Source organism: Vigna radiata, chromosome 4, assembly GCF_000741045.1.
Source record: "Vigna radiata var. radiata cultivar VC1973A chromosome 4, Vradiata_ver6, whole genome shotgun sequence".
Lineage (NCBI taxonomy): Eukaryota > Viridiplantae > Streptophyta > Magnoliopsida > Fabales > Fabaceae > Vigna > Vigna radiata.
The window spans coordinates 14,176,647-14,200,742 of NC_028354.1; the positions used below are offsets into that span (position 1 = coordinate 14,176,647).

At 32.5% G+C, this 24,096-nt stretch overlaps 1 protein-coding gene across 1 annotated transcript in view; it reads right to left on the reverse strand.

Annotated features, from left to right (window-relative positions):
• Positions 1 to 14,680, reverse strand: part of LOC106758399 — a 29,797-nt gene extending 15,117 nt beyond the window's left edge. The window contains exons 1-6 of the mRNA XM_022779881.1: positions 11,663 to 14,680; positions 11,261 to 11,494; positions 10,438 to 11,148; positions 9,446 to 10,258; positions 8,330 to 9,073; positions 7,378 to 8,205 (exon numbers count right to left, since the gene is read on the reverse strand). Of these exons, the coding sequence (XP_022635602.1) occupies positions 7,378 to 8,205; positions 8,330 to 9,073; positions 9,446 to 10,258; positions 10,438 to 11,148; positions 11,261 to 11,494; positions 11,663 to 14,680 (6,348 nt within the window). The remainder of the gene's footprint in view (positions 1 to 7,377; positions 8,206 to 8,329; positions 9,074 to 9,445; positions 10,259 to 10,437; positions 11,149 to 11,260; positions 11,495 to 11,662) is intronic.
• Between the last annotated feature and the right edge of the window lie 9,416 nt (positions 14,681 to 24,096).

Here is a 24,096-nt window from a genome sequence, read left to right on the forward strand (position 1 = left end):
TGGAGGTGCCACTAGTATAAATTGGGGTGATTGGATCATTTGTAAGTAAGCCAAAAGAAACAAATCAAGACAACATCTACTACAACTAAAGACAACTACAACACTTCTTTCAACTACTATCTCCATATTTTCTCTAATTCCACTATCTCTAAATTTTCTCTATCCCATCAACTGTTCCTTTCACGACCTCAAAATACTAACAATAAGCAACTTTATGTAATATTTTGTATTTTTATTTGACATGAGAAAACGCTATATATAATGATCAGTATATATATTTTTATGGATATGGTGCAGATTTTGCTGCGATAATAGTGCATTACTATGATTCCCTTAGCACACATAAGAATAAAGAGGGTTTCACTCCTCTCAAACTCCTTGCAACTAGACCCTCAGCTTTCAGAAGTGTTACCAACCTGTCATTGGAAGCGAATTTTGTACCACTGTAAGAAATATTAACATCACAAACTAGGTTAAAAGGCCAAGGTTTCGAGTATAACTTTCTTCTAGTTTCATATTCAAATGGCGTATATGTTCTATTCAAATATATGTTTACATTTACTTAAGACCTCCAATTAATGACGAGAAAGTTTACCAAGAGTATAATCTCGAGTTAAAAAGTTAAACATAACATACGTTTATTTTTGTTTCAGCACGGGCGATAAACAAACCATGTAAATATTACAAATACTAATTAGAAAAATGTGAGAAAGGAGAGTAAAGAGATAAGAGAAAGAGATAAGGGTAAGTGAATATACTTCATTCTTATTGTTACATGCGAACATTGAACTTGAATATTTTTGGGTTGAAAAAGTGTAATTTTGGATGATAGGTATTCTTGAAAGTGTCCCTGAAAAAATTTAAAAATTATTCAGATAAGGGAATAGGCCGCGGTTCCCCTCAAAACCGTGGCCTATTCCCTAACATTCTGAATCCCCCTACTAGCTCACAACTGTCTTTTGGGGAACGTCAGAAGTTGCAAGGGGGAATAGGTCACGGTTCCCAGAACAACCGCATCTTATTCCCCCTGTAACGTCTGAAATTCCTTGCCAAGTCAGCCCCTGTAATAAATTGGCAAGGGAATATGTCACGGTTGATCTGAGAACCGCGGCCTATTCCCCTGCCAATTTATTACGGGAGCTGACCAGGGGGCTGACCAGGGGGGAATTTCAGAAGTTACAGTGGGAATAGGCCGCGGTTCCACTCAGAACCGTGGCCTATTCCCCTGCCACTTCTGAAATTCCTGCCCACATCAGAAAAACAATAAATTGCTGGGTAATAGGTCGCGGGTCTTCGTAGAACCGCGGCATATTCCCCCAACAAATTATTTTTCTTCTGACGAGGCGTCAAAGGTAGAACATTGACTTGGGAATAGGTCGTGGTTGTTCTGGGAACCGCGACCTATAAGTTAGATTTATTTTCAAAATTGCCACCACGCAACATTATGCTGCGGTTCCTGGTGAACCGTGGCATAATGTGCGTTGTGAAAACCCTATTTTTTACTAGTGTTATTACGTATATAGTGAAGAATCAGGGTGATGCTAGTCACATGAATCATATTATCACACTGTGATTTAGCTTGCAACACGGCTCGAAGAGATGGAAAGAGTTGATGGGAAAATCTCAAGATACACACTCAGATACTTTTCTAAAACTAAGTCTTGCTCTTCATTGATAATTGAAGGACTTTAAATAGCCGTGATACTTACAATATTATGGAAATAAAAATAAAATCTGAAAATAAAATATCAACTTACTTAAAAATAAAATTTGCTTATTCTATCATAAAATAATATTCTACCTATATAAACAGAAAATCATAACTACTCATCCATATTTTATCTCTATCAAATCAAACCAAATATTACTAGACCCAAAACTAGTAAAATAATAAATCTCTAAAATTTAAGTTTATCCCAACAAGAGTGACAGTGATACTACAACCTCCAACATTGAAAGTGAACGAGAAGTACTTTCTCTTCTAAGGGCCATGTATGATTTGAAGGAACACATAGTAATAACTTCGGTTACGTCTTCTTCCACTCTTTTTCCAATAATTTTCTCTTTTTTTACTTTTGTGATCTAATTAAGATGTTTGACAAATATGAAAATAGAAAAAGGGAAACTGAATTAAAATTATCATAAAAGGAACTTTTATACTAGTTAGGGGACAATATCAAGTATAAAAAGTAAGACTTTTTATATTTGTTCTGATAATAACAAATACAAAAAGTGAGACCTTTTATACCTGTTCTGACAATAACAGGTATAAAAAATATTTTTTTATACTTGTTCTAGAAATAACAAATATAAAAAATGAGACTTTTATACATTTTCTACAAATAACTTGTATAAAAGTGAAACTTTTTATACCTATTCTAGAACTAATATAAAAATTCAAATAATTTATATACCTCGTACTTCTATATTAATTAAAAAACGGGTATAAAAAGCCCTTTTTAACTGATATAAAAAGTTTTTTCTAACATAATACATATTGGTATCAAGAGCTAATTAGCCTGAGTGTGTGATTGCTTGAGAAAAAGTCAAAGAAGCTAGAGAGTTTGAGTGAGATGGTCAACCTTGTAAATAGTGTGTCCCCAGTTGAAAAGGAAAGTCAACTACTTGAACTGAAGTCTACAGATGATGGCTCTTCTTGGTTTCCAAGAAGTGTGAGATATAATTGAAAATGGGTACCAAGAGCTAACAGACAATGAAGAACAGGTAGCTTCTAAGGTTGCTGCATTGAGAAAAACACAAGTAAAGGACAAAACAGCCATGTACGTGTTGTATTAAGCTGTGAATGAGTCCGGCTTTGAGAAGATAGAAAATGCTACATCTTCAAAAGAAAACGTGGGAGATATTGGAAAAAGCATATAAGGGGATGACCCAATAAAACAAGTATGACTTCAAACTATTAGAGAAGAGTTTAAGAGCTTGAGGATGAAGGAGGCAGAGGCTGTCACCAAGTACATAACTTGGGTTAAGACTATGGCAAGTCATCTCGACCGAAACAGAGAGTCGATGCCCACTAGTCGGGTTGTAGAAAATATCTTAAGGTCGTTGATATAAAACTTTGAGAATATAGTTTCTACCATTTAAGAATCCAAAGATTTGTCAATGCTCTCGGTTGAAGGGCTTGTCGAGTCCCTAGAGGCACACCAACAACAGAGAAGGAAGAAGAGGAAGTCATTCGATCAAGTACTTCAAGCAAAGATGGCCTTTAAGAAGAAGAAGTTGCCTTATACTCAGAACATTTTAGGTCGTGGTGGCTGAGGCCGAAGAGATGAAAATGGAAAAGAGAAATTCGATCTACAAAATTGGCGTAGTCGATGACAAAGTAGTGGCCGAAAAGGTTAGGCAAAAAGTTCAGGAGTCGAGTGCTTTAAATGTGGGAATTATGCTCAATTTTCCAAGGATTGTAATTTAAGAGTGAAATGTTATAATTGTGGGAAGATGTATTTCGTGAAGTACTGTTAGTTTGAGAGAACGAGAAGCTCAGGTGTCGAGCTAAGTCTGAGATGTTCTAACAACTTGGTTTGGTATCTTGATACAAGAGTGATTAATCACATGTTTGAGGATGAGAATTTTTTCAAAGAGCTCTCCAAAGTTGAGGTCGAGCATGTATCGTTTGGAGATGAATCCTATGTGGCACTAAAAGGCTTAGGTACAATTTGGTACCTACAAAAGAATGGTCGAGTTGGAGAAATGAGAGACATGTACTATGTACCTGATCTCAAGAGCAATATATTGAGCATGGGAAATTCAATTCTGAAAGATCAAGTACTATATTTGAAAGATAAATTTGGTCGTTTGGTTGCTCAAGTAGAAATGAAAAAGAAGAGGTTGTACAAGCTAGAGTTAAAGATAGTCCAAAATAGGTGTTTGAAGCTCGATCTGAAGGATGAGGCCATAATGTGGCATTTTTTAATTTTGTTTACTCTATTATGTTGGTTGACATTTTTTGCTATGGAAGCTTGAGCTTGGATCCTTAGGTGTGTGAGAACATGTTTGTATTTTGGGAAATTCGTTGATTTTTTGGATTGTTGAATGAAAGGGGGTTTTAAATTGGGCTATTATATCAATCGGTACTAGATCACAAAATTTTGAACCATCTAAAATTTTATAAAAGTGAAGATTCCTAATTGTTGTGATTGAACAACCTAAAATTCTAAAAATTGAGGATTTTGTTGATATTGTGTTGAGCAGTAACAATGAGTGCCAACTCCAAAAATTCCAAATTAAAGACCTATTTTGTGATAGAGTGTTAAGTTGTAGTTTTTCCATCGTTGAGTGTCATTGCTTTAGGGAGCTTCAACGTTAAGTGCCAACTTATGCCACTAAGCACTACTTGAACAATGAGCCCTTATAACACCAGCATGGGGCACACCTTAGGTGTCGTTAAGCGTTATTGTTGTTGTTGGTTCTATTACACTATTTCTTGCATTATTTTTACTGGTTTTGGTTATTCAAAGTTTTGATATTATGGTTATTTATGAATTATTGATGAATTTATTGATGAATATGCTTATGTATGATGTTCGAAACTGTGATGATGATGGACTGTTAATAAATATGAACATGTATGAAAATATTTGTTGGCTGTAATTGATCATGAACATGATATCACTTAGCATGGATGAATAAAAATATGGTTGATTGTTTGGTATTAGGAACCTGAATGCAAAATCATGTTTATGGAGAAAAGTATGTGTTGGGCGTAATTCAAATAATCTTGTAAGGAGATTCTATAGTGGTATTCCTTTAATGTAAACATTAATGTAAGGATTCAAGTAAGGACATATTTGAACACTCTAATAACCATTCACACTCATGTAGTAGAGTAAGTTATGTGTGAGAGTAGCAAGAGATCTTAGTCAGAAGGCAGTATAATGGCCTCAGACGCGAATGGGATTAACCTTGTAAGTGGTAGGATGAGACCTATTGGAAATGGTTCTACAGAGTAGTAGAGGCCACCACAAGTGCATGTCTCCAGTGAATCCGATGTTAATGCATGTCTCCAGATAATTGAGTCTAGAGAGTATGCAATTGTATGCTTGATTATTTTATGAATGTTTGAAATGTGTTATTTTATGATGAAATCAGTTTAAATGTTAAATGCTCATTTCTTTTATAAACTAAAACTTACCCTTTCTTGTGCTTTTGCTTCCTGTGTTTGTTGTTTTTCTTTTGTAATGTTCACATTATCAATGTGAGTAGATGTGAAAATAGGTGTAGGGTTATCTTAGAAAGAAGATATTGATGCAACTGCATAAATGTAGGATCGTAAAAGCTAGGTTTAGCTTTAATCTTTCGAATACTTTGTAGTGTTGTGGTCAAAATTTAGTTTCGATGAAATTATTGATGTAGAAGCATAAGTATGGTTATTTTGGAAGAGTAATAGTATATTTGCATATCTACCTTTGACTAGTCATGCTATGTAAAGTTTTACTTAATAGTATTATACTATTAAATGAGTGTTATATTATTTATATTTCACTATATGACCGACACACTAAAAGTAATTAGTGATTACTTGTTAATGAATTAACGTTATAATTTAAAGGACTGTGAATTCACAAGTGCAAAAACGTTTAACATCACCCATAAGACGTCGGTTTACGTGTAATCCGATGTATAGGAGCGGACGGTGGCATTATCGTAAATAGCCTGGTAAACTAGACGTCCATTTCTAGATAAAATCGATGTCTATTAATTTCAAGACGTCAGCACTACAGCACCCCGACGTCTATTGGGCTGCATTTAATGCTTTTCACCTAATTCTCAGGCGCTTAGACGTCACGTAGTCCAAATCCGACATCTAAGGCATGTATGGAAGGCAGGAAGACAAAAACATCTTCAATGTTGACGTCGGCGTTTCGGTCTACGCGACGTCTATAATACCTATAATAATTATGTTTACAAAACTCGAGGGCCTGAGACGTCGGCTATTTGGGGCCCCGACGTGTATGTTATTATAGACGTCGGTGTCCCATACCAACAGTAGTGAACATCCTTGACAGGATATCAAACGTCAATCGGTTCAGCTTCCTAGACGTCGGTTCCTCCTGACAGAAACCGACATCTAATGGGTATTCAAAAAGTCAGTTTTAAATGTTCACTTGGACGTCACATTAGTAGGATAACCGACGTCTATAGACGTCGGTTTCAGGAGAATAAGCGACGCTCAATTCCATTTTAAATACACCGCAACTCTTCACGGCATTTCAGTTTGTGATATTGATCGTCTTCCTCTTCTCCTTTTTCTCTTGCCACACCTCTTCTCTCTCTCTTTTCGGCATTCTATTGTTTTTTCTCGTCTTCCTCCTCTCCTTTTTCTCTCTTGCATCTCAAGTGCGTGGTTTTTTTTATGCTTACAGTTTAAACTTTATTTAGTCTTTCATCTATTATCTTGTGGTTCAACTGATTAAAATTTGCTTTCTTTGTGTTGTGTTTTAGTGTAGTTTTGATCCTCTCTTTGGGTAACATAGTACAACATTCTCCCTTTGCTAGTTTCCTCACAAGAAGAATGGCGATCTTTTGAGTTTTCTATGGCTTCTCGACCCAAAATGGAACTTGGGTCCTTGTCTAGTTCTTGTGTCACCGTAATTTTTTTCTTTTGCAGTTGAATAATGGGAAGTAGTCATGGACCCAGGTTTGGTTTTGGGTTGAAATGTCATAAAAGATTCAAAAGACGCAAGCTTTTTTTGTGGGGAAACTAGCTAGAGGAGAGTGTTGCACTATGCTACCGAAAGTCTGGATCAAAATTGCACTAAAACACAACGCCTTTGTTAGACGTCGGTTAGTGCCAGGTCCGACGTCTATAAGGAACATAAACGTCGGTTAGTGTCATTTTAAACCTTTATATATTCATCTAGACGTCGGTTTTATGCATAGGTGGACGTCTATATAGAGAAATTAGACGTCGGTGTGGATATAAGTAGACGTTTAGATGGACGTCGGTGGATATCGTTAACCGACGTTTATATTGACGTCTATTAAGAGTAGTTCCAACGTCCCATGGACATCACCCTTATAGACGTATGTTGTGTAAGTAACGTTAAAAGCCCAAATTAACCGACATTAAACAACGTTTCTGCACTAGTGATTTATGCACTAGGGATATATGTTTCATGCCAAAAGGATATGACAGGTAGAAATGTGTAATGTTTATAAAAAATTTAATTCATATTTGTGTACGTAGTAAAATAATTATCAATAGAACAAAACCTATTACTAAAAAATATAATATTCTAATTGATTTAAGGTTAAGAGAAGAGTATTTTATAACACAAGAAAAAAAAATAGTAATGTAATATAAAAGAAGACTATTTAGTATATATAAAAAAGAAATTAATGAGGATAGGTAATTCTGACCTTTTCATGAAATAAGCTTTCGACAGTTGTGTTGAGATCGACGTCGAAAGTGAAATCAGAATCTTCGGATGTTTGAATCCCCGAAAACATTGCTAGTTTTATGACCCCTTCAGAGAAAGTTATCATATTGGGACATTCAGCTACCATCACAATTTGTAAATATGGGCATTGCAAGGTGGCATTTCCTGAATAAAAGCTTATTAGCTTCGGTAAGTATTCCAGCTTAATTGATCTGAGTCGTCCAAATATTATTTCATCGCAACCATCTTCCTCTTCATTTCTTGCAATTTCTTTGATTGATCCACAATATCCTATGCTTAGAGTCTCAAGTTTCACCAAACTTTTGAGTGTTGTAAACGTGAATAAATACTCCATCCTTTCGCAGTCAATCACATATAAATCTTTAAGATTGATGAATGACACTGCACAAGAAACTATGTTTTCTACTAGAGGGCAACTGTAAAGACTTAACAATTCGAGCTTTTTGGAATATGGTTGTACCCACGAATGCTCTAAACCTATACATTCTAACTCACTTAATTCCGACAATAATAGTCGTTTCAATCCAGCCATTACTTTGTCGTGAACTTGAAGCTTTTGAGAGGGAAATATCTCCTTCAGACCAAAACATTTCTCTACTATAAGATTTTCTAAATTGGGTACCTTGTGGAAGAAATCAAAAGGCAAATTATCTTTCCCATTGTTATCATCCTCAAAGGATAGTATAAGAATTTTTAATTTACAAAGAAGGTCTTGTGGCAAACGTGCATCACTCATAACCTTAATGTTTTCCTCATTGAGTGTCACTCCCTCTAGTTTGAGAGAAACCTGATAATTGAAGTCAGAAAAATTCAAAAGACGATGTGTTGATGTTAGTTANATACTATAAGAGAAAAACATATCAATGAAAAGAAAAGGAAACACAAAAGGTTAAATTATAATACTTCATTACCTTTTCAATCGAGAACAAAGGTTGTTGTAACAAGTTACTTGGAGCCTTTAAAACTTCTTTTTTACTATCATCATCAAAGCTTGATCTGAATACCTTCAGCTTAGGACACCACGCCACATATAGTCTATCTAACAAGAGACATTCTAAATGATGCTTTCCAGGGTAAAAGCAACTCAACAGTGGCATCTTTTCAAGATTTAGACATGACAAACAAGGGAATTCAAACATTATTGTCGTTCCATGTTCAATTTCATCTTCCCTTCCAACTATTTCTTCCATTTTCTCACACTCCTTTATTTTAAGTGTCTTCAACTTCCCAAGATTTTTGCCAAGTGATAAAGGGAACAATGTTACTAGGCTTCCACAACTATCAACATGCACTGTTTCCAAATTGTAAAAGCTGACTATTCCTTCGAGATTTTTCTTCCATACACATTTTAAATTTGACAAGTTTTTTAAAGTAAGCTTTTCCAAATGAAACACCATTCCATATGTCTGGATTTCACTCTCATCTATGTCAAATATTAGTTGTGCTGATTCGCATTTCTCCACATTCAATTCTTCTAAGTTCTTCAAGTAAGGTAGTACATGAGAGGGAATCAAAGTATCTCTTTTACATCCTTCATCAAATTCCAATTTCTTCAAACAACCAAAGAAATTTTCCGGAAAAGCAAATTTACCACGTCGAACTTTCCTCTCGGGATAATCAACAAGTTTTATATCCTTTGAATATTCAAAAGAAACCTTAGAAAGAGAAGAAACTAAATGTCAGATGCACATGACAATCAATGGTTCAAATATTATATAAAAAGTCTTTATACTAATTCTTATGAAACAAATTTGCAAAAATGAAAAAAGTGGAAATTGTTTCAAATAATTCAAAGATGATGATAAAGGTCATCGTTTGCCTTAATTTGATTGTGAAATTGTGCTAAACATTTGGATATCAAATCCAACTTGATAATACAATCCATAATGTCCATGCTTCATATTATTCTTTTTTGCAAAATAATTGAATTATTAGTTATGAACATTTTCCAAGAAATTAACATTAAATTATCTTTGGAGATATGATGCAATGAAAATTTGTGATGATGAACATACTTTAATGCATACCTGGTTTGTGAAATGTGTTTGTAGAGTGCCATTCAAATCACCTTCCCAATACCATTTGTCTTTTTCTCCTGCTTCAACATGTACTTTTTGTAGGTTTGGAGCACTTTGGACTTCAGATAATTTTGTCATTTTAGGGCATTCACTCACTACTAATTTTTCTAGTAGTGGGAATTTTAGGTCACACTTTTCAACACTAGAGAAACTTGTGAGATTTTGTAGAGACACCAATTCTAATGATTTTAATTGTTTAAACTCAACCTCTTGTATATTTTCCTCTTCATTTTCTGCAACAATTTCCAGAATTAATGGACATGAACTTACTTTCATCGTTGTGAGTTGATTTAAGGTTTTAGCAGTTGAGAGTGTCATTAAATTCCTCATCATACAGTTCACCACTTCTAAGGATGTTAAGCAACTAAAAGATACTAACGATGATGCTAGATTTCTCAATTTTTTGCATCCACGGATGATTAAGCGTTCTACCCTTTGAAGAAGCACATCATGCTCAAAACCAATCTCCTCTAGAGACCACATGCTACGTAATTCTAACTCTTTAAGTTGCATAACACCACCTATTTTTTCACATGAACTAAGACTTTTAGGAGTCCAAATTCTTTTCATGTGACAATGTCCCAATGTTAAACTTTTCAAATTGGGAATTCTATGAAGAAACCAAAAGAAAATTTTATTATTGTTCAACCCATACAAAGTAAGTTCTTCTAGTTTGTGCATTCTGTGAACATTAACAATGTATTTTTGCAACCACTTTGCTTCCTTCAAGCTCACCGACATGTATTCCAAGTTATATATTGCCTAAATAAATAAATAAATAAAAAGACTTATTGTTAGTATTAGAGCATACTAGTTGAATCATAATGTATTATTTTGATTTAAGAAATAAAAGACGTAATCTCACATCCTTGTTAAAGGTTGCTAATTCACGCTTTTCAATAAAAAACAGGACATTCTATATCTGAAGGAACTTTATGTACCTTTTTTGTAGCTAAAACAATTGGTTGCTCTGATGAATTTGTGATTTCTGAAGTCAATCCTTGGAGCATGCTACAATCGACTATTTCCAATTTCTTTAATGGTGGCCACTCTAAAGTATGAATTCCTGAGTAGAAACTCCTCAAGTCATGCAAGTCAATTAATGATAGAGTGTTTAAATGAGGAAATTTAAAGGTGATAGCACTTTCACTTGAATGTTTGTCCAAACCAATAATCTCTGTCATTGCCCAACAATTTCGTACCTCAAGGACTTCTAGTTTTTGTAGGTCATTGGCAATAGAAACTGGAAATAGATATTTCAATTTTGGACTCTCATCAACTTTTATGCTTTGCAAATTATTACATTTGAGTATTTCACCAGTATCACCCTTCCATACGTTCACCAAATTTGGCAGGTCTTCTAGAATTATATTACCCAAATTTGCTTCAACAATATCAAAAGTGTGCAGAATATGTGTAAAATCAAATATGTTTTCAACCAATTCGCAATCTTTAATTGCGAAGCTTTGAAGGCTTTGCAATCTTTGCCCCATAAAATTAGGAAAAATTGTAACAAGTTTATGGCACTCTCTTATGATCAAAGAGTTCAAATTGCTAAAGGAATGTAAACCAATATCAGATTTCCAAATGGTAGAGAGTTTCTCCATGCAGATAATCTCCATTTTCTTCAACTTAGGGAACACATCAATATACTGTTACAATAAAAATACTTTACAGGTGAGCAATTAAAAGACCTAATTATTTAATATATCAGAGAACAAAGGATATCATTAATCAAACACAATATTAAATGAATCCACACACCTCTGCATCTTCTGGACGAAATATATCCTCCATCATTTCACATTCACTTACTAAAATGCTTTGAAGATTCACCAAACTTCTAGCCATGGAGAACGACAATAAATACTTTAAATTACCACAATCTGTCACATTCAATGTAAGCAAATTTTGAAAGCAATGGTTATATTGGTCACTCCATATCTTACAGATGTTGATGGAGGATAACTCCAACCATTCTAATTTGGGAGTTGAGACCTGTAAGAACACATAAAATGTCACGACAATAAGACTTCATTTCAAAAGACTTTTTCCCCAAGAGAAATGACAAAACTTAAGCAAGTATATTTTCTATATTTCTATTAAGGGAAGAAAAACATAGAAATTAAACATTACACATATAATTATGATAAGGTTCTCACATACCTTTTCATTGAAGAGTGGAAGACAAGAATTGGTGACCCTGTGCTCAACATCAACAACAATATCTTGGTTCCTTTGTTGGAATACTTGGTCTTGCAATGAGTGTGCACTACCAGGAATCTTATCAGCATTATATAAATAAATAAATGTTGGTAGATACTTCAATGTTAAAATTCGTAATTGGGGAAACTCAATCTTATCATTGCTGATAGTATGAGTTTGGCTTTCTTTTGAAACTATCTCCTTCAAAGAATCACAGTCACACACTTCAATTGTTTCAAGCTTAGTGAGGAGTCTAACTATGCAAAATGGGAAAAGGTTTATCAATTTAATGCATGTTTGAATCTTGATGACCTTTAAATTGCGGAAAGAGGTCTCTACAAGCTGATTGTCACATATTATTTCCAAATTATCCAATTTGTAAAGCCATATGGACTCTAATTTGGGAAAAGCGACTAAAGAGTGAAACCGCTCCCTTGGATTGATAATATACTTAATGCCAAAATTGCTTACAATGGATAAATGTTTCAAATTTGGAAATCCTTCAACATTTAATTCGTAGAAAATATCTTCAACATCATTGAGGTCTCCCAACAACAAACATTCGACACTTTTGAACAACATTTTAATCCATTTTTCAGAATGAATATCAATACCTTCTTTTAGGTTTAATGCCAAAAATTTCACCTCCTCATACTTGTCAGGGACTTTGAATTCTCCCACTTTAATCAAGTTAAACAAGTTGAATTCACCAATGACAATCTTGTAACTATTCAACCTGTCAAAAAACAAATTCTGCGGAAAATGGGAAGAACTATGGATGCGTATGTCTAGATTTTGTAACTGATTCAAGTGCCTCAACTCAGAGAGACTGGCATTTTCACTTTTCATATTCTCTTCAGCCTCCCATATAATCAAGTTGTCTCTGATATAAAACTCTTCTAAAATGCCCATCCTCGGTATGATATTGGAAGTTATATGTAGTTTTAAGCAATTGCTTATGTCAAGAAATTGAAGCTTATCCAATTGCCCAAATTCAGGAGGCAAATTTTGAATATTAGATCCTGAAAGACTAAGAATTCGTAAGTTATTTAACTCACCAATGATGGATAAGTTCTTTCCTAGAGTGCATCTCTCCAAACAAAGCATTCTTAGTTTTTTTAGGCATTTAATTGAGGAAGGTAAGCGAGATAGATTAACACCGGTCAATACCAACACTTTGAGACGAATCATAAATTTAAAAAAGTAATCTGGTATTTTGAAAGATTCAGTGTCATTCTCAATATGTAAGACTTCAATTCGAGGACAATGTAATCTCTTAGGAAGCTCATCTTTGATGTCACAAGAGTGTAGAAAAATGGCAGTGTACCTTTCAAAGTCATTTTCGTGAGGCCACTCATCAAGTATTTCATTTTTCATATACAACACATCTTTTTCTTTGGATAATATTGAAAGAGCAACATCTCGCACAATGTCATGCATGTTGAAGCGGTCAATAGAATAACTTTTCACCAACAAACTTGATTCTTCTAGCTCTTGTATCATCTCCTTTACTCTTTTCCTCGCATCTGTAAGTGTGTGAACTCTTGGAAGCAAATTCAAACCAACACAAAATTTCACCAAGTCCATAATCAAAGCATCATTTCCCATTCTTGCACAGTGTAAGAAAATACACTTAAGCTCCTCATTTTTTAGATGATCATAGCTCAACTTTATTGAGAAGTCAGTAAATCCCCATTCTGATGTAAAATTTTGTCTTTTAATTTGTTGACAGACATCTTCCCATGTGGATAAGCTTTTATTCTTTAGTGTCCTTCCTATGGAAATTAAGGCTATTGGAAACCCAGCACTCCATTTGGCAATTTCAGTAGCATTCCTATCAAACTCAGAATTTTTCACACCCGCAACTTTCTTAAGCAAAGTCTCTGATTCCTTTTCGTCAAGGACTCCTACGGAAAAAATTGAGCTTTCTTGCACATCCATTTCATTACATAATACTTGTTTATACCTAGATGTTAGAAGAATTTTGCCTCCTCTATAATCGTTAGACAATTTTTCCTTTTTCATCTTAGTCAAATCAACTTTTGACAACTCTTTCATTTCTTTCTTATTATAACCAAAATCAGATATGTCGTTGTTGGAACCAAAATCAGACATGTCATTGACTTCTTGTTGGCTTGCATCATCATTGCATGGAATCCCAAGTTTATTAAAGTCTAATCTACCCCAAAGATCATCAAGGATAATAAGGGTGTTCTCCTTTTCATTCTTTAACCTCTTTCGAATGCGATCTACTCTTGCAATCTCACTTTCCTCTTCCAATTGCATTCCTAGCATGCCAGCAATTTGCTCTTGAATTTTTTTGAAGTCAGGATTTCCTGTAATATTTGCTATGATGACTATCTCGAACAAATTCTTTTCTCTAACTTTGTTAGCAATTTCTTTGACTAAAGTCGTCTTACCCACACCACCAGGCCCATAAACTCCAATCAAACCAACTGTAGAGTCTTGCAGTGCTTTCATGATCATCTCCATAGTTTGAGTTCTTGATGCAAAGCTTTCATAACCATTGTTTGAAAAAGTTGCATCAACGGATGGAAATTCTTGGTACGAAACATTGTCGAAAGAAGTTTTCCAAAGCTCACCTCCTGTTATTTCTTCAACCATCTTTGTAGCTTTTCTACCCAATTGATATCTCAGTCGGAAATTATTTGGAAAGAAACCAATTGAGCAAATTGTCTTTGCATGACAATCATCATTAATATAACTTTTATATTCTTTTATCTTCTCATCCATGAGCTTTAAGCAATGTTGAACATCATTTTCAATTTCTTCTCCACTCCTTAGTGCACTATCAACTTGATGTTGTAGTCTCACTTTATTATGTTCCAACTTCTCAATGTAAGATTCCAACTTTTTAAATTTTTCTTTGTAATTAAAAAAGTAACCGACTTGTCGTTTGACCACATTTGCTGTAATAATAAGTGCACTTTCAGTAGCTGTAGAGACAACTGGATCCATGGTCCCTAGTTAATGGACGCTTTCGTCTTAACTGTTTGCTTCTTACTACTATTAGTCCTTCTTTTTCCTAAATAATGCAAAATTTCGGATTTTATTGAGAAATGGAAATATATAAAGAACAGAGATGTTTATAAATATTAGAATAATTTATAAATAAACCTAACATTAAAAGGGCATCATAAGGTTGTTAATGAAAAAATGAATGAAGTTACAGAAAAGTCACACTGAATAGTTGATACTCACCAATGCACGATAACAAATATTTTGATACTTGTTTATAAACGGGTGAAGGTATCATACTACATGGAGTCGTGGATATCCACTAGTAAAAATTTACAATTAAAATTTAAATTATATTATATTTAGTTAAATTTAATCAAAATTAAAATTTAATTTTATATTTTATTACATTAAATTTGATTAAAATTAAAATTTAACTTAATTTATATTATATTTTATAATTTTCTTTTGCAATTTTATTTAGATTTTATTTTAAAAACTTATAAAATATCTTTTTTTAAATATCCACGGTTATCTACAAATACCCATGAGTTTTTAAAATCAAAAGAGTATCCAATTGGTAATGAAACATGGAACGAGTTGAATTTTTTGTTGCTAGAATAATAGATAAACACTATATATATTTGTTCCAACTGGTTGTGATCTCTAATAGTGCTTATTATTGTCAAATAAGATTTTTTTAGCAGCATTTTGATTTTTCTTTTACTTATTTTTATTTTAAAAAAATAGTTGTAAGAATGGGTTCTTGACTTCAACTTATAGCCTTCACATAATTTAGTTTATTGTACTTAATAGGGGTTTTATAATCTTTATATTTATATTTTTGTTATAAAATTACAAAGTAAGGAAAATTTAAGTGTAAATATTAGTACATTATGAGATAAATTTTAAACTCTTATTCTATTTCTATATTGTGGTCCATTTTTAACTTAGTTAATCAGGTTTCTTTAATAAGTGATCTAATTAAGTAATAAAACTTTTAACACAATATTTTTAATTAAATAAATATAAATAATACAAGATTAAATACAAATTGATGTAAAACTAAATAATTTTTATTTTAATTTGAAAACACGGGTTGTTAATTATCATCTGTTTATCTATACATTCATTGCTTTCAAATTTGGTGATAAGATATTTTAAGTTTTAATTTGAAAACACGGGTTGTTAAGTACACTTTATTTAAATTCGTTTTCTCTCACTCAAGATACTAGGAGAGAGGTCTTTAGCTCAAGAGAGTGTAAAAAAGTATTAATCTTTGGAAAAAAGAAAGAGAAAAATAATTGACAAATTCACTTAGTCCCCTCCGTAAAATTCTGATTCTTGTTTCATTCACTGTTAGATCGAACTCAAATAGTTGCAGCATGTTCATAACACACAGTTCATTAATTTTTGATCGTTGAGATCGTTAATTAGAAGTTTGTGGTTAGAGAAACTAGTCTCTCACGGTTGCTCCCTTTTAGGTTTTTCTTTCTTTGTTATTCATATTTTGAGAGCATTATTTTTTTGAAGTTTTTGGTCGATTGTTGAGATTTGTTTGTGTTTTTAAATCTATTATACCCATATTTAATCTTAGTTATATCGTACGTTCATATGGTCGAGCTCCACCGGTCGAGCTCCTACACTGACCTATAGTGGGCCGAGCTCCACAAGCTCAACTCCCAGGCTGACCTCTAGTAAGCTGAGCTCACAGGTCAATTTCCCAAGTTGATCTCTAGTAGGCTGAGCTCCACATCAGTCTGAGCTCCACAAGTCGACCTCGTAGGTCAACCACCAGTAGGTTGACCTCCACATGTTGAGTTCCCAAGTTAACCTATAACGCGCCAAGCTCCACAGGTCGAGTTCCCAAGCCGACCTCTTCTAGGCCAACCTCCATCATCCTGAGCTCCCTTAGCCAACCTCTTTCAGGCCAACCTCCATCATACTAAGCTCTTCAAGCCACTCTTCTCAAGTTGAGCTCCTTCAAGGCTAAGCTCCTTTAGCCAATCACTCTAAACCAACCAACTACAACACGACCGACATGTAACAACATAGATCGACCGATTACAATATGGTTGATCGATCACAACCTGGTCAAATTATCAGTAATGATAAATTAACCTCTTAATGCAACTTAAGGTATGATTGGGCCCTCATTAGGCCGATAAAAAGTTAAAGTCTCATCACAGCTATTATAAATAAAGGTTTATGATGACTTTCACAACATGCATATAACATGCATCACTTGTTAACCGACGATCATCTACTAACTTTTGCATCGGAATACCTTCTGCATGTACCATCCGAGCTGACCTTGGATGAGGCAAGAAAGATACTAGAACCCCTTCCTCCGACATTGGAAACGAAGCAGTTGAAAACCCGCAAACCGTCCGATTTAGGCCAATCACCAACCTGACCATGGATTACCCAAAACATTTTTGTGTCCACTGTGGGGCTGAGCGAGCATCCCCTTGTAGCCATAAGGAACCGAACATGTATTATAATGGAAGATGTCAATCGCCCAGTCATTCGACCCCAACATTTTCATTGTACTCAGTTATAGCTTGTTGTTGGTCTCATTCAACCTCAATAAGATGGCTTGCTTCAAGATCGAGCATCACTACCTCAACATCGTAGTTTTAGCCAAGCCCTATCCTTTTATCCTTAATCAATGTCAACCGAACGACCTACTATATCACCAGGCCAAACGATCGACTTCGTCACCAGTATCAACCTAGTTCAGCACCTACATGCAGTTAGCTTTAGTTCAAGTATCAATTGAATGGCCATCTCTGGCCTTGCTCATCTTTGGTCAAGTGTGGACAACATGGGCATTGCTGGTCTTAAGCTCGTGGTTGTTGTTTAGTCCTCACTGAGCAATCGTTTAGCCACATGTGGCCTCAAAGTCTCTACTTTGTTAAACCCGAACAACATGGTCTCGTGGTTGTTTCCAATTTCATTCTTATAGATTGTGGTCTCCAAGAGATGTTCCTTATTTTAAGAAGGTGAGTCAAAAATTTTGCATCAACTGTGGATCAAGCTAATGGGGACAAAGTGTCATGGAAATCATAGTAGTATATCAAAGGCTAGTAAAAAATAGATGCACGGGATTGTGGAAGAGTTTTATACATGTTCTAAAGTAGGTACTAGAATTACCACCTAAGAACAGTGGGGTTCACTATTGCATTAGTGCATGAAGCAGAACCAATGTCAATAGTTCTTAATTGGATAGTTTATGTTGGGAGTGTGAAGTAAAATGGAGGGGTTGTTAAAGAGATAATGTTTTGGACTGAGTGTAATCACTGGAATAACTATAAGTTTAGTGGATCTTGAAAAAGAAGAAAATGGTATGTTGAACCGTTCTAGTGTAAGTCTTGGCTAAGGAAGGAGTGTCTATTAGTAGATATGTTTCTAAGGAGTGGAGACAATGTTGAGGAAAAGGAATGCTACTAGTATCATTGAAAAGGGAAGTTTTGAGGGTTTTACAAGTTTATAGTAGTTTTGAAGGAGGTTTCTTAAGGGTGGTCACTTCTTGTCACATTTGACACGAAAGGATCATCCTTTTCAATAAACAAAAGAGTATGAAAGTATGAGGATCAGAGTAGTGTAGTAGAATGGTGATAAGTTATGTTTCTCATCATTGAAAGGAACATAAGAAGAACTATCTTACTCATGACTTGGTAGTTAATGCGTTAGGGAGTTCTTTAAAGCAGTAGATATGTCATCTTTATAAGGTTAGATAAAGGTGTTTAATGATCATCAAGAGCTAAAAGTGTGGAGTTGCAAAGAGGAAGTTGGAGAGGAGACGAATGACATGAACTAAGCTATGGTTTCATGTTGTGTGGTGGCAACTCTAAAGTGAGAAAGTGTTAATAGATGCTTTAAACGGAAAGAAGATTCAAGTTGTTGGTTTGATAATGATAGAGTAAGAGTTGGTGCAAAAGTATAAGGATTGGACCCTAAAGTGCAGTTGTGAGGAGATTTCATTAGTACAATTGATATAACTGGTGAGTTTCTCAAAATGATTAGGGAAAAGGCAGATCAGACAATCATAGTTTGAGATGTATCATAAAATTGTTACATACTGATCAAGCTTATGATTTCAAGTTGAGAATGATGCATTTTTAAAGATGGTTACAGGCTAGTGGGTTAAGAAGTGTAGATGGAGTACTAGATTTAGTTTTGTCATTGCAACAGTTGCGAGGTCTACTTTGGAAATGGGACAACATTGTTATGGACTTTGCTACCCTCTGGCCAATGTCAGTAAAGCAATCATGATGTTATAAAGGTGGTTGTGGATAAGATCAAGATTGTTAATGTTTAACAGTAGATCAGAAGTTGTGCATGATCAAGTCAATTAAGTAGGAGCTTCAAAGAAGGAATAAAATGATATGAAGTGATAACTAGCATATATCAAATCGAAACCTAAGGGTACCTTTAGATATTGGTGATACCTATAAGAGGTAATGGAAGACATATGGAAAGTGAATTCAACATATGGGATAGATATTGGTTGGCCAGGCGTAAAGGATCATTCAAACTTTGGGTTTGAGGTTGAGTATTACGTTTGGAAAATTATGGCTTGACCAATCTACATTGTAGAACATTGTATCATTTGGCACATGGGGAAAGGTTTTCGGTTAGTTAAAGTGTTGGCGACTGTAATTCGATCAAGTTTTAGGTGATTGTTATAAGAGAAAATGAGAAGAGCATACTTTTCTATCTACCTTATGAGTGCATTTTCGAGATCAAAAATTTTTCTAGTTGGGAATAATGTAAAGCTCTAGAAAATGACATTTTAGAAGTGCTAGTGGTTTTGAAACAATGAGACTAGATTATTTTAATGTTAAAAGATTTTAATATAAATAATTTTTTTATGAACGAATTTCATTATTTTAAAACACATTATCTCTCTAGAAACCACTTTCTAGAGTTCTCTGACTTCTTCCTAAGAGTGCTTTCTTTCCGCTTGTCTAATCGAAGAACCCAGACCGTAGGATTAATCCTTGTGGTGAGCTCTTCAATTTAGACTCATAAGTTTCTTAGTTCGTGTAAGTCGAGTTTTAACTCTTTTTCTTAGTCTTTTCCGTTATTAGTTGCATGTGAGCCTTATTTCACTTACATGCATCTTTTTAGCCATTTATATAAGTCTCTACTTATCAGTGTATCTAATTGTGTACCCTAATCGTGCTAGTGTTATTCCTAAGTATATATAGGACATCATGTGAGCTTGAAGGGTTTTGGGGTTCCTTAGAACAAGTTCATTTTCTTTTAGGTAAGGGAAACTAATTGCATTTGTTTTTCCGTTATAAATATCTTGAAATGTTGTTTTACATGATTGAGTAGTATGATGATGTTTGATTTGGTGAATTTGATTGTGTTGGATGTTTTGTTATGTTGAATTGTCTTGGTGAGTTTTTTGTTGATTGGAGAATTTAGGATCTTATCAATTGAGTCAATTGGTATGTGTCCTAACATTAAAAGTTGTTATTAACCACAATAAGAAGGAAATACCAGTTTGACCATTTGAAAAGGTTCCATTTTTTCTAAATCATAGAATTTTGTCCTTTTTTTTTTCTAATACAATGTTGAGCCGTGGTAGATCGGCATTAGGTGTTAGCTCATTTGGGATTTCTGAGAGTATTTTAGGATCAGACCACTGATTGCCACTTTTGAACAACTAAGTGTCGTATATTATGAATGGTATAGCATTGGTCAAAGTAAGGGTGTCGTAGAGTGCCCATTTTTGCGAATGGTGTAGCGTTAAACAGCATCAGGGTGTCGTTGAGTATAATCCTTACATTACAAGTCTGCATCATTTGCACTGTAGGGTGCTAGGTGCTAGAAAGTGTTGTCAAGTACAACTTGTTACAAGAAGAATGGTGATGCATGCCACCTTTCATGAAAAGATTGACCTGGGGCGCTACCTCTAAGCACTAATGTATATGTATGAATTATCATTTAAAATAATAAAAGCATTATTATTATTATTATTAAAATAATTATTATTTTTTATTTTATTACAAATGAATGTCCTGCACCTCGCACAACTGTAAAATGTAAAAATCTGTTAAAATAAATGGAAGAATCACTCTCGTTGAAGCAACTAGGCTTAAAGATTGTGTTGCACTGATGTGATCTAAGAAAATTAGTTTTTCAAGATGGAAAAAGTTCTTTTAACAACACTTTTTTAACAACTTTTTGACAATGCATACGTGGCAGCTTGTGATTGGTCCGTTTTAAACATTTTTTAAAACATAAATTCAAATAGACCAATAAAGTGATGACACGTGTATCGTTGTCAAAAAAGTTGTCAAAATATCATGATCCTTTGAAGAATAGGTTCCTTTGTAACACAGAGTTGAAGATGTGAACAGATTTTAACAGAAGAAAATATAATTTAAAAAAAATTAAAAATATTTTAGAGGGTTCTTTTGAGAAAGAAGATGATGTGAAGTTTGGTGAAATAATTGTGAAAGCCTTGTAATTAAGAAAAGTTGAAGAAGTTAAATAATGAAAAAGGAAGGAAGAGAGATGTGCGAACTCAAAATAATGTGAATAAAAGAAGACTTACAGATTGTGTTGCACTGAGCTTATCTAAGAAAATCAGTTTCTGCAGAGAGGATGAGAGTTGGTAGTTTGAAGAGTAATGTTCTTTCTAACACACAGAGTTGAAGATGTGAATCAGATTTTAACAGAAGAAAGACGGTGTTGGTAGTTGGAGCTGATGTTCTAAGAAAATGAGGTTTTGAAGAGGATGAGACTGAAATAGGATTGGTAGCTTCTTTCTAACTCTCACACATTCAACAATGTGAACCAGTATGAGTGAGTGTTGTTACTTTAAGGAATAAAGAAATGAAGATGAATTTAGGGCTAGCTGTACATGTGAGTCCCACTGATTTATGGTGATATAAAAAATGAACACAGATACAGAGAGAAGAAGGAACAATGGAAAAGAGTGCTGTGATCTAAGAAAATCAGTTTTTGAAGAGTATGGTTCTTTCTAACATACACAATTGAAGATGTCAATCAGATTTTAGAAGAAGAAAGAGCGTTAGTGTCCTTCTACAAGGAGTAAATAAAGATGAATATATGATTGTTGCGGCTCTTCTGATTTATTGTTGTTCTCATTTAAAAAAGTCCTGTTGTCACACTCGGTAAATTGTGGATATTTATCAAATTTTGTATTTTTTATTTTAAATAAAAGTATTTCTACATTATTTTTAAAATATAATCTGAAATAAAAAAAATTTTATCTTAAAAATATAATCTAAATAAATAATGTAATAAAATATTAATATAGGTAAAATTAATTTGAAAAAAATAAACTTAAATTAGTTGCACTATAAAAATATAAATATAAATAAAATTATTTTTTTTCAAAAATAATTTAATTAGTAAAAATAAAAGAATATAAATTTATAACATGTTCAACTCTGAATAATTCTTATATTATAAATTTTTTTAAACAAATTTATTTTAATCAATTAATTTTAAGAGACGGGTGGTTTATATTTACATGTATCTACAAGTAAATAAATTTGTATTTTTCCTTTATGAAACGGATAATTAAAACACAATATATAATATGTATCTAATAGTAATAATTGCTTTATGTATATGTTATAGATTTAAAATGAAAAATTTAGAAACATTATAAGTGTGCAATGTTTTGAATCAGTATTTTTTAAATATTTATACTGTATTATAAGTTAGTAAAATTAATATATAAGAGACTAATAATAAGAATATTAAAAAGTAATTTAATGTTAGTAGTAAAAATCACAAATATAATATAATATAGAAATAAAAAATATTGTGATATTTTTATACAAAATATTTCAAAATAAAAATTATTACGAAAGAATTACTTAAAATTATATTTTAAAAATAATAAATTAATAAATATATTATAAAAAAATAAAATAGGAAAAAAATTGTATATAGATATCTAAAATAAAAAAAAATATTACAATAATCTAAAAATAATTCAAATAATTTTTAAGTTTCTTTCAAATTTAATTAATTTTTAATTAAACTTCTTTTAAAAAATTTTTTTATTAAATGTTCAAAAATTTACCTGTTTAATTTTGTTCTTTATTAAGAATAAGTTATTATTGTTTTACATAGTCATTATTAATGTATATTTATGTAAAACTAAAAAATAATAATATAATCAAACTTTTAAATGTTTCATGAATTTATATATTTTTAAGCAAAATCGTAATTATATTTGCTGTTTTGTTTAATATTTAAAAATCTTTATAATTTTTAATTGAACTCCTATCATTATAACAATTTGATTTTGCAATATCAAACATAACCACAAACTTAAAAGATATAAAAAATGTTTGGTTATGCTTTTAAGCTTTCAATAAATTTGACTTTAAGTCATTAGTTTTTTTTTTTTTAATTGAACGCTTAAAATTTTTATATTTTTTAGTTATTTCTCTTACATTTGATTTTAGTTGAAACTAATTTGACGTGATCTTGTATCATTATTATTTAAATCTTTCTATGTAAAAAATGACATAACTAAGTTTTAAATTCTTAATGAATTTGAGTATTTTCAATGGATTTCCTACACTAAAATTTTTTATTCTATATCCACAATCTTTATATTCTTCAATCCAATTCTTACCCCAATTATAGGATCATCATTAGTGAAGAAAAAAGATAATGTTTTCTATGATTGGTACCGATTTTACAACTCAAATATATTAAGATGAAATATAAAATAAAGGATTTTTTTTTTGTCTATGAACTAAAACAAAAATAGTCTACGTTTTGTTTTAGTTATAAAAAATAAAAATAAATTAAATTTTTAAATAATAGAAAAATAAAAATAAAAGAAAAATTAAATTTTTAACCACTATTCCACAAACAACCAAGACAAGATTTTATTTAATTTAATATAATCATTTAATTTTAAGGGTATATAGCAATGATTGTGACAAGAATCACTTTATAGACCCTTTTATGCTTCCATTATAAAAATAACTAAGACCCATATTTAGCTTTGATTACAGCATGAATTGAAATTGAATTTGGTTTTGCCTATAAATGAAGCCTAACATTGGCGGTTTTTTTTTTAATTATTTTTCTTGTTTTTATTTAATCTTATATATATATAAAATTCAACATAGAAACTGAATATGATTTTCAAACAGCAATAATGATTAATTTTCTTAAACTATCCTGATAATTCGATATTCAATACTTATAAATTATTATTATTGTTTTTTCTTATATTAATTTTTTTTAAAAATACATTATTCTAAAAGCTTGGAGACCTTGTATTGAATTTTAAACAAAAAATATTAAGGTTGACTCAGTACAATATATTTAAGCATATAATTAATCATATATCTAACATATAAAAAATAAATAACATACTAGAAAATTATAGGTTCATA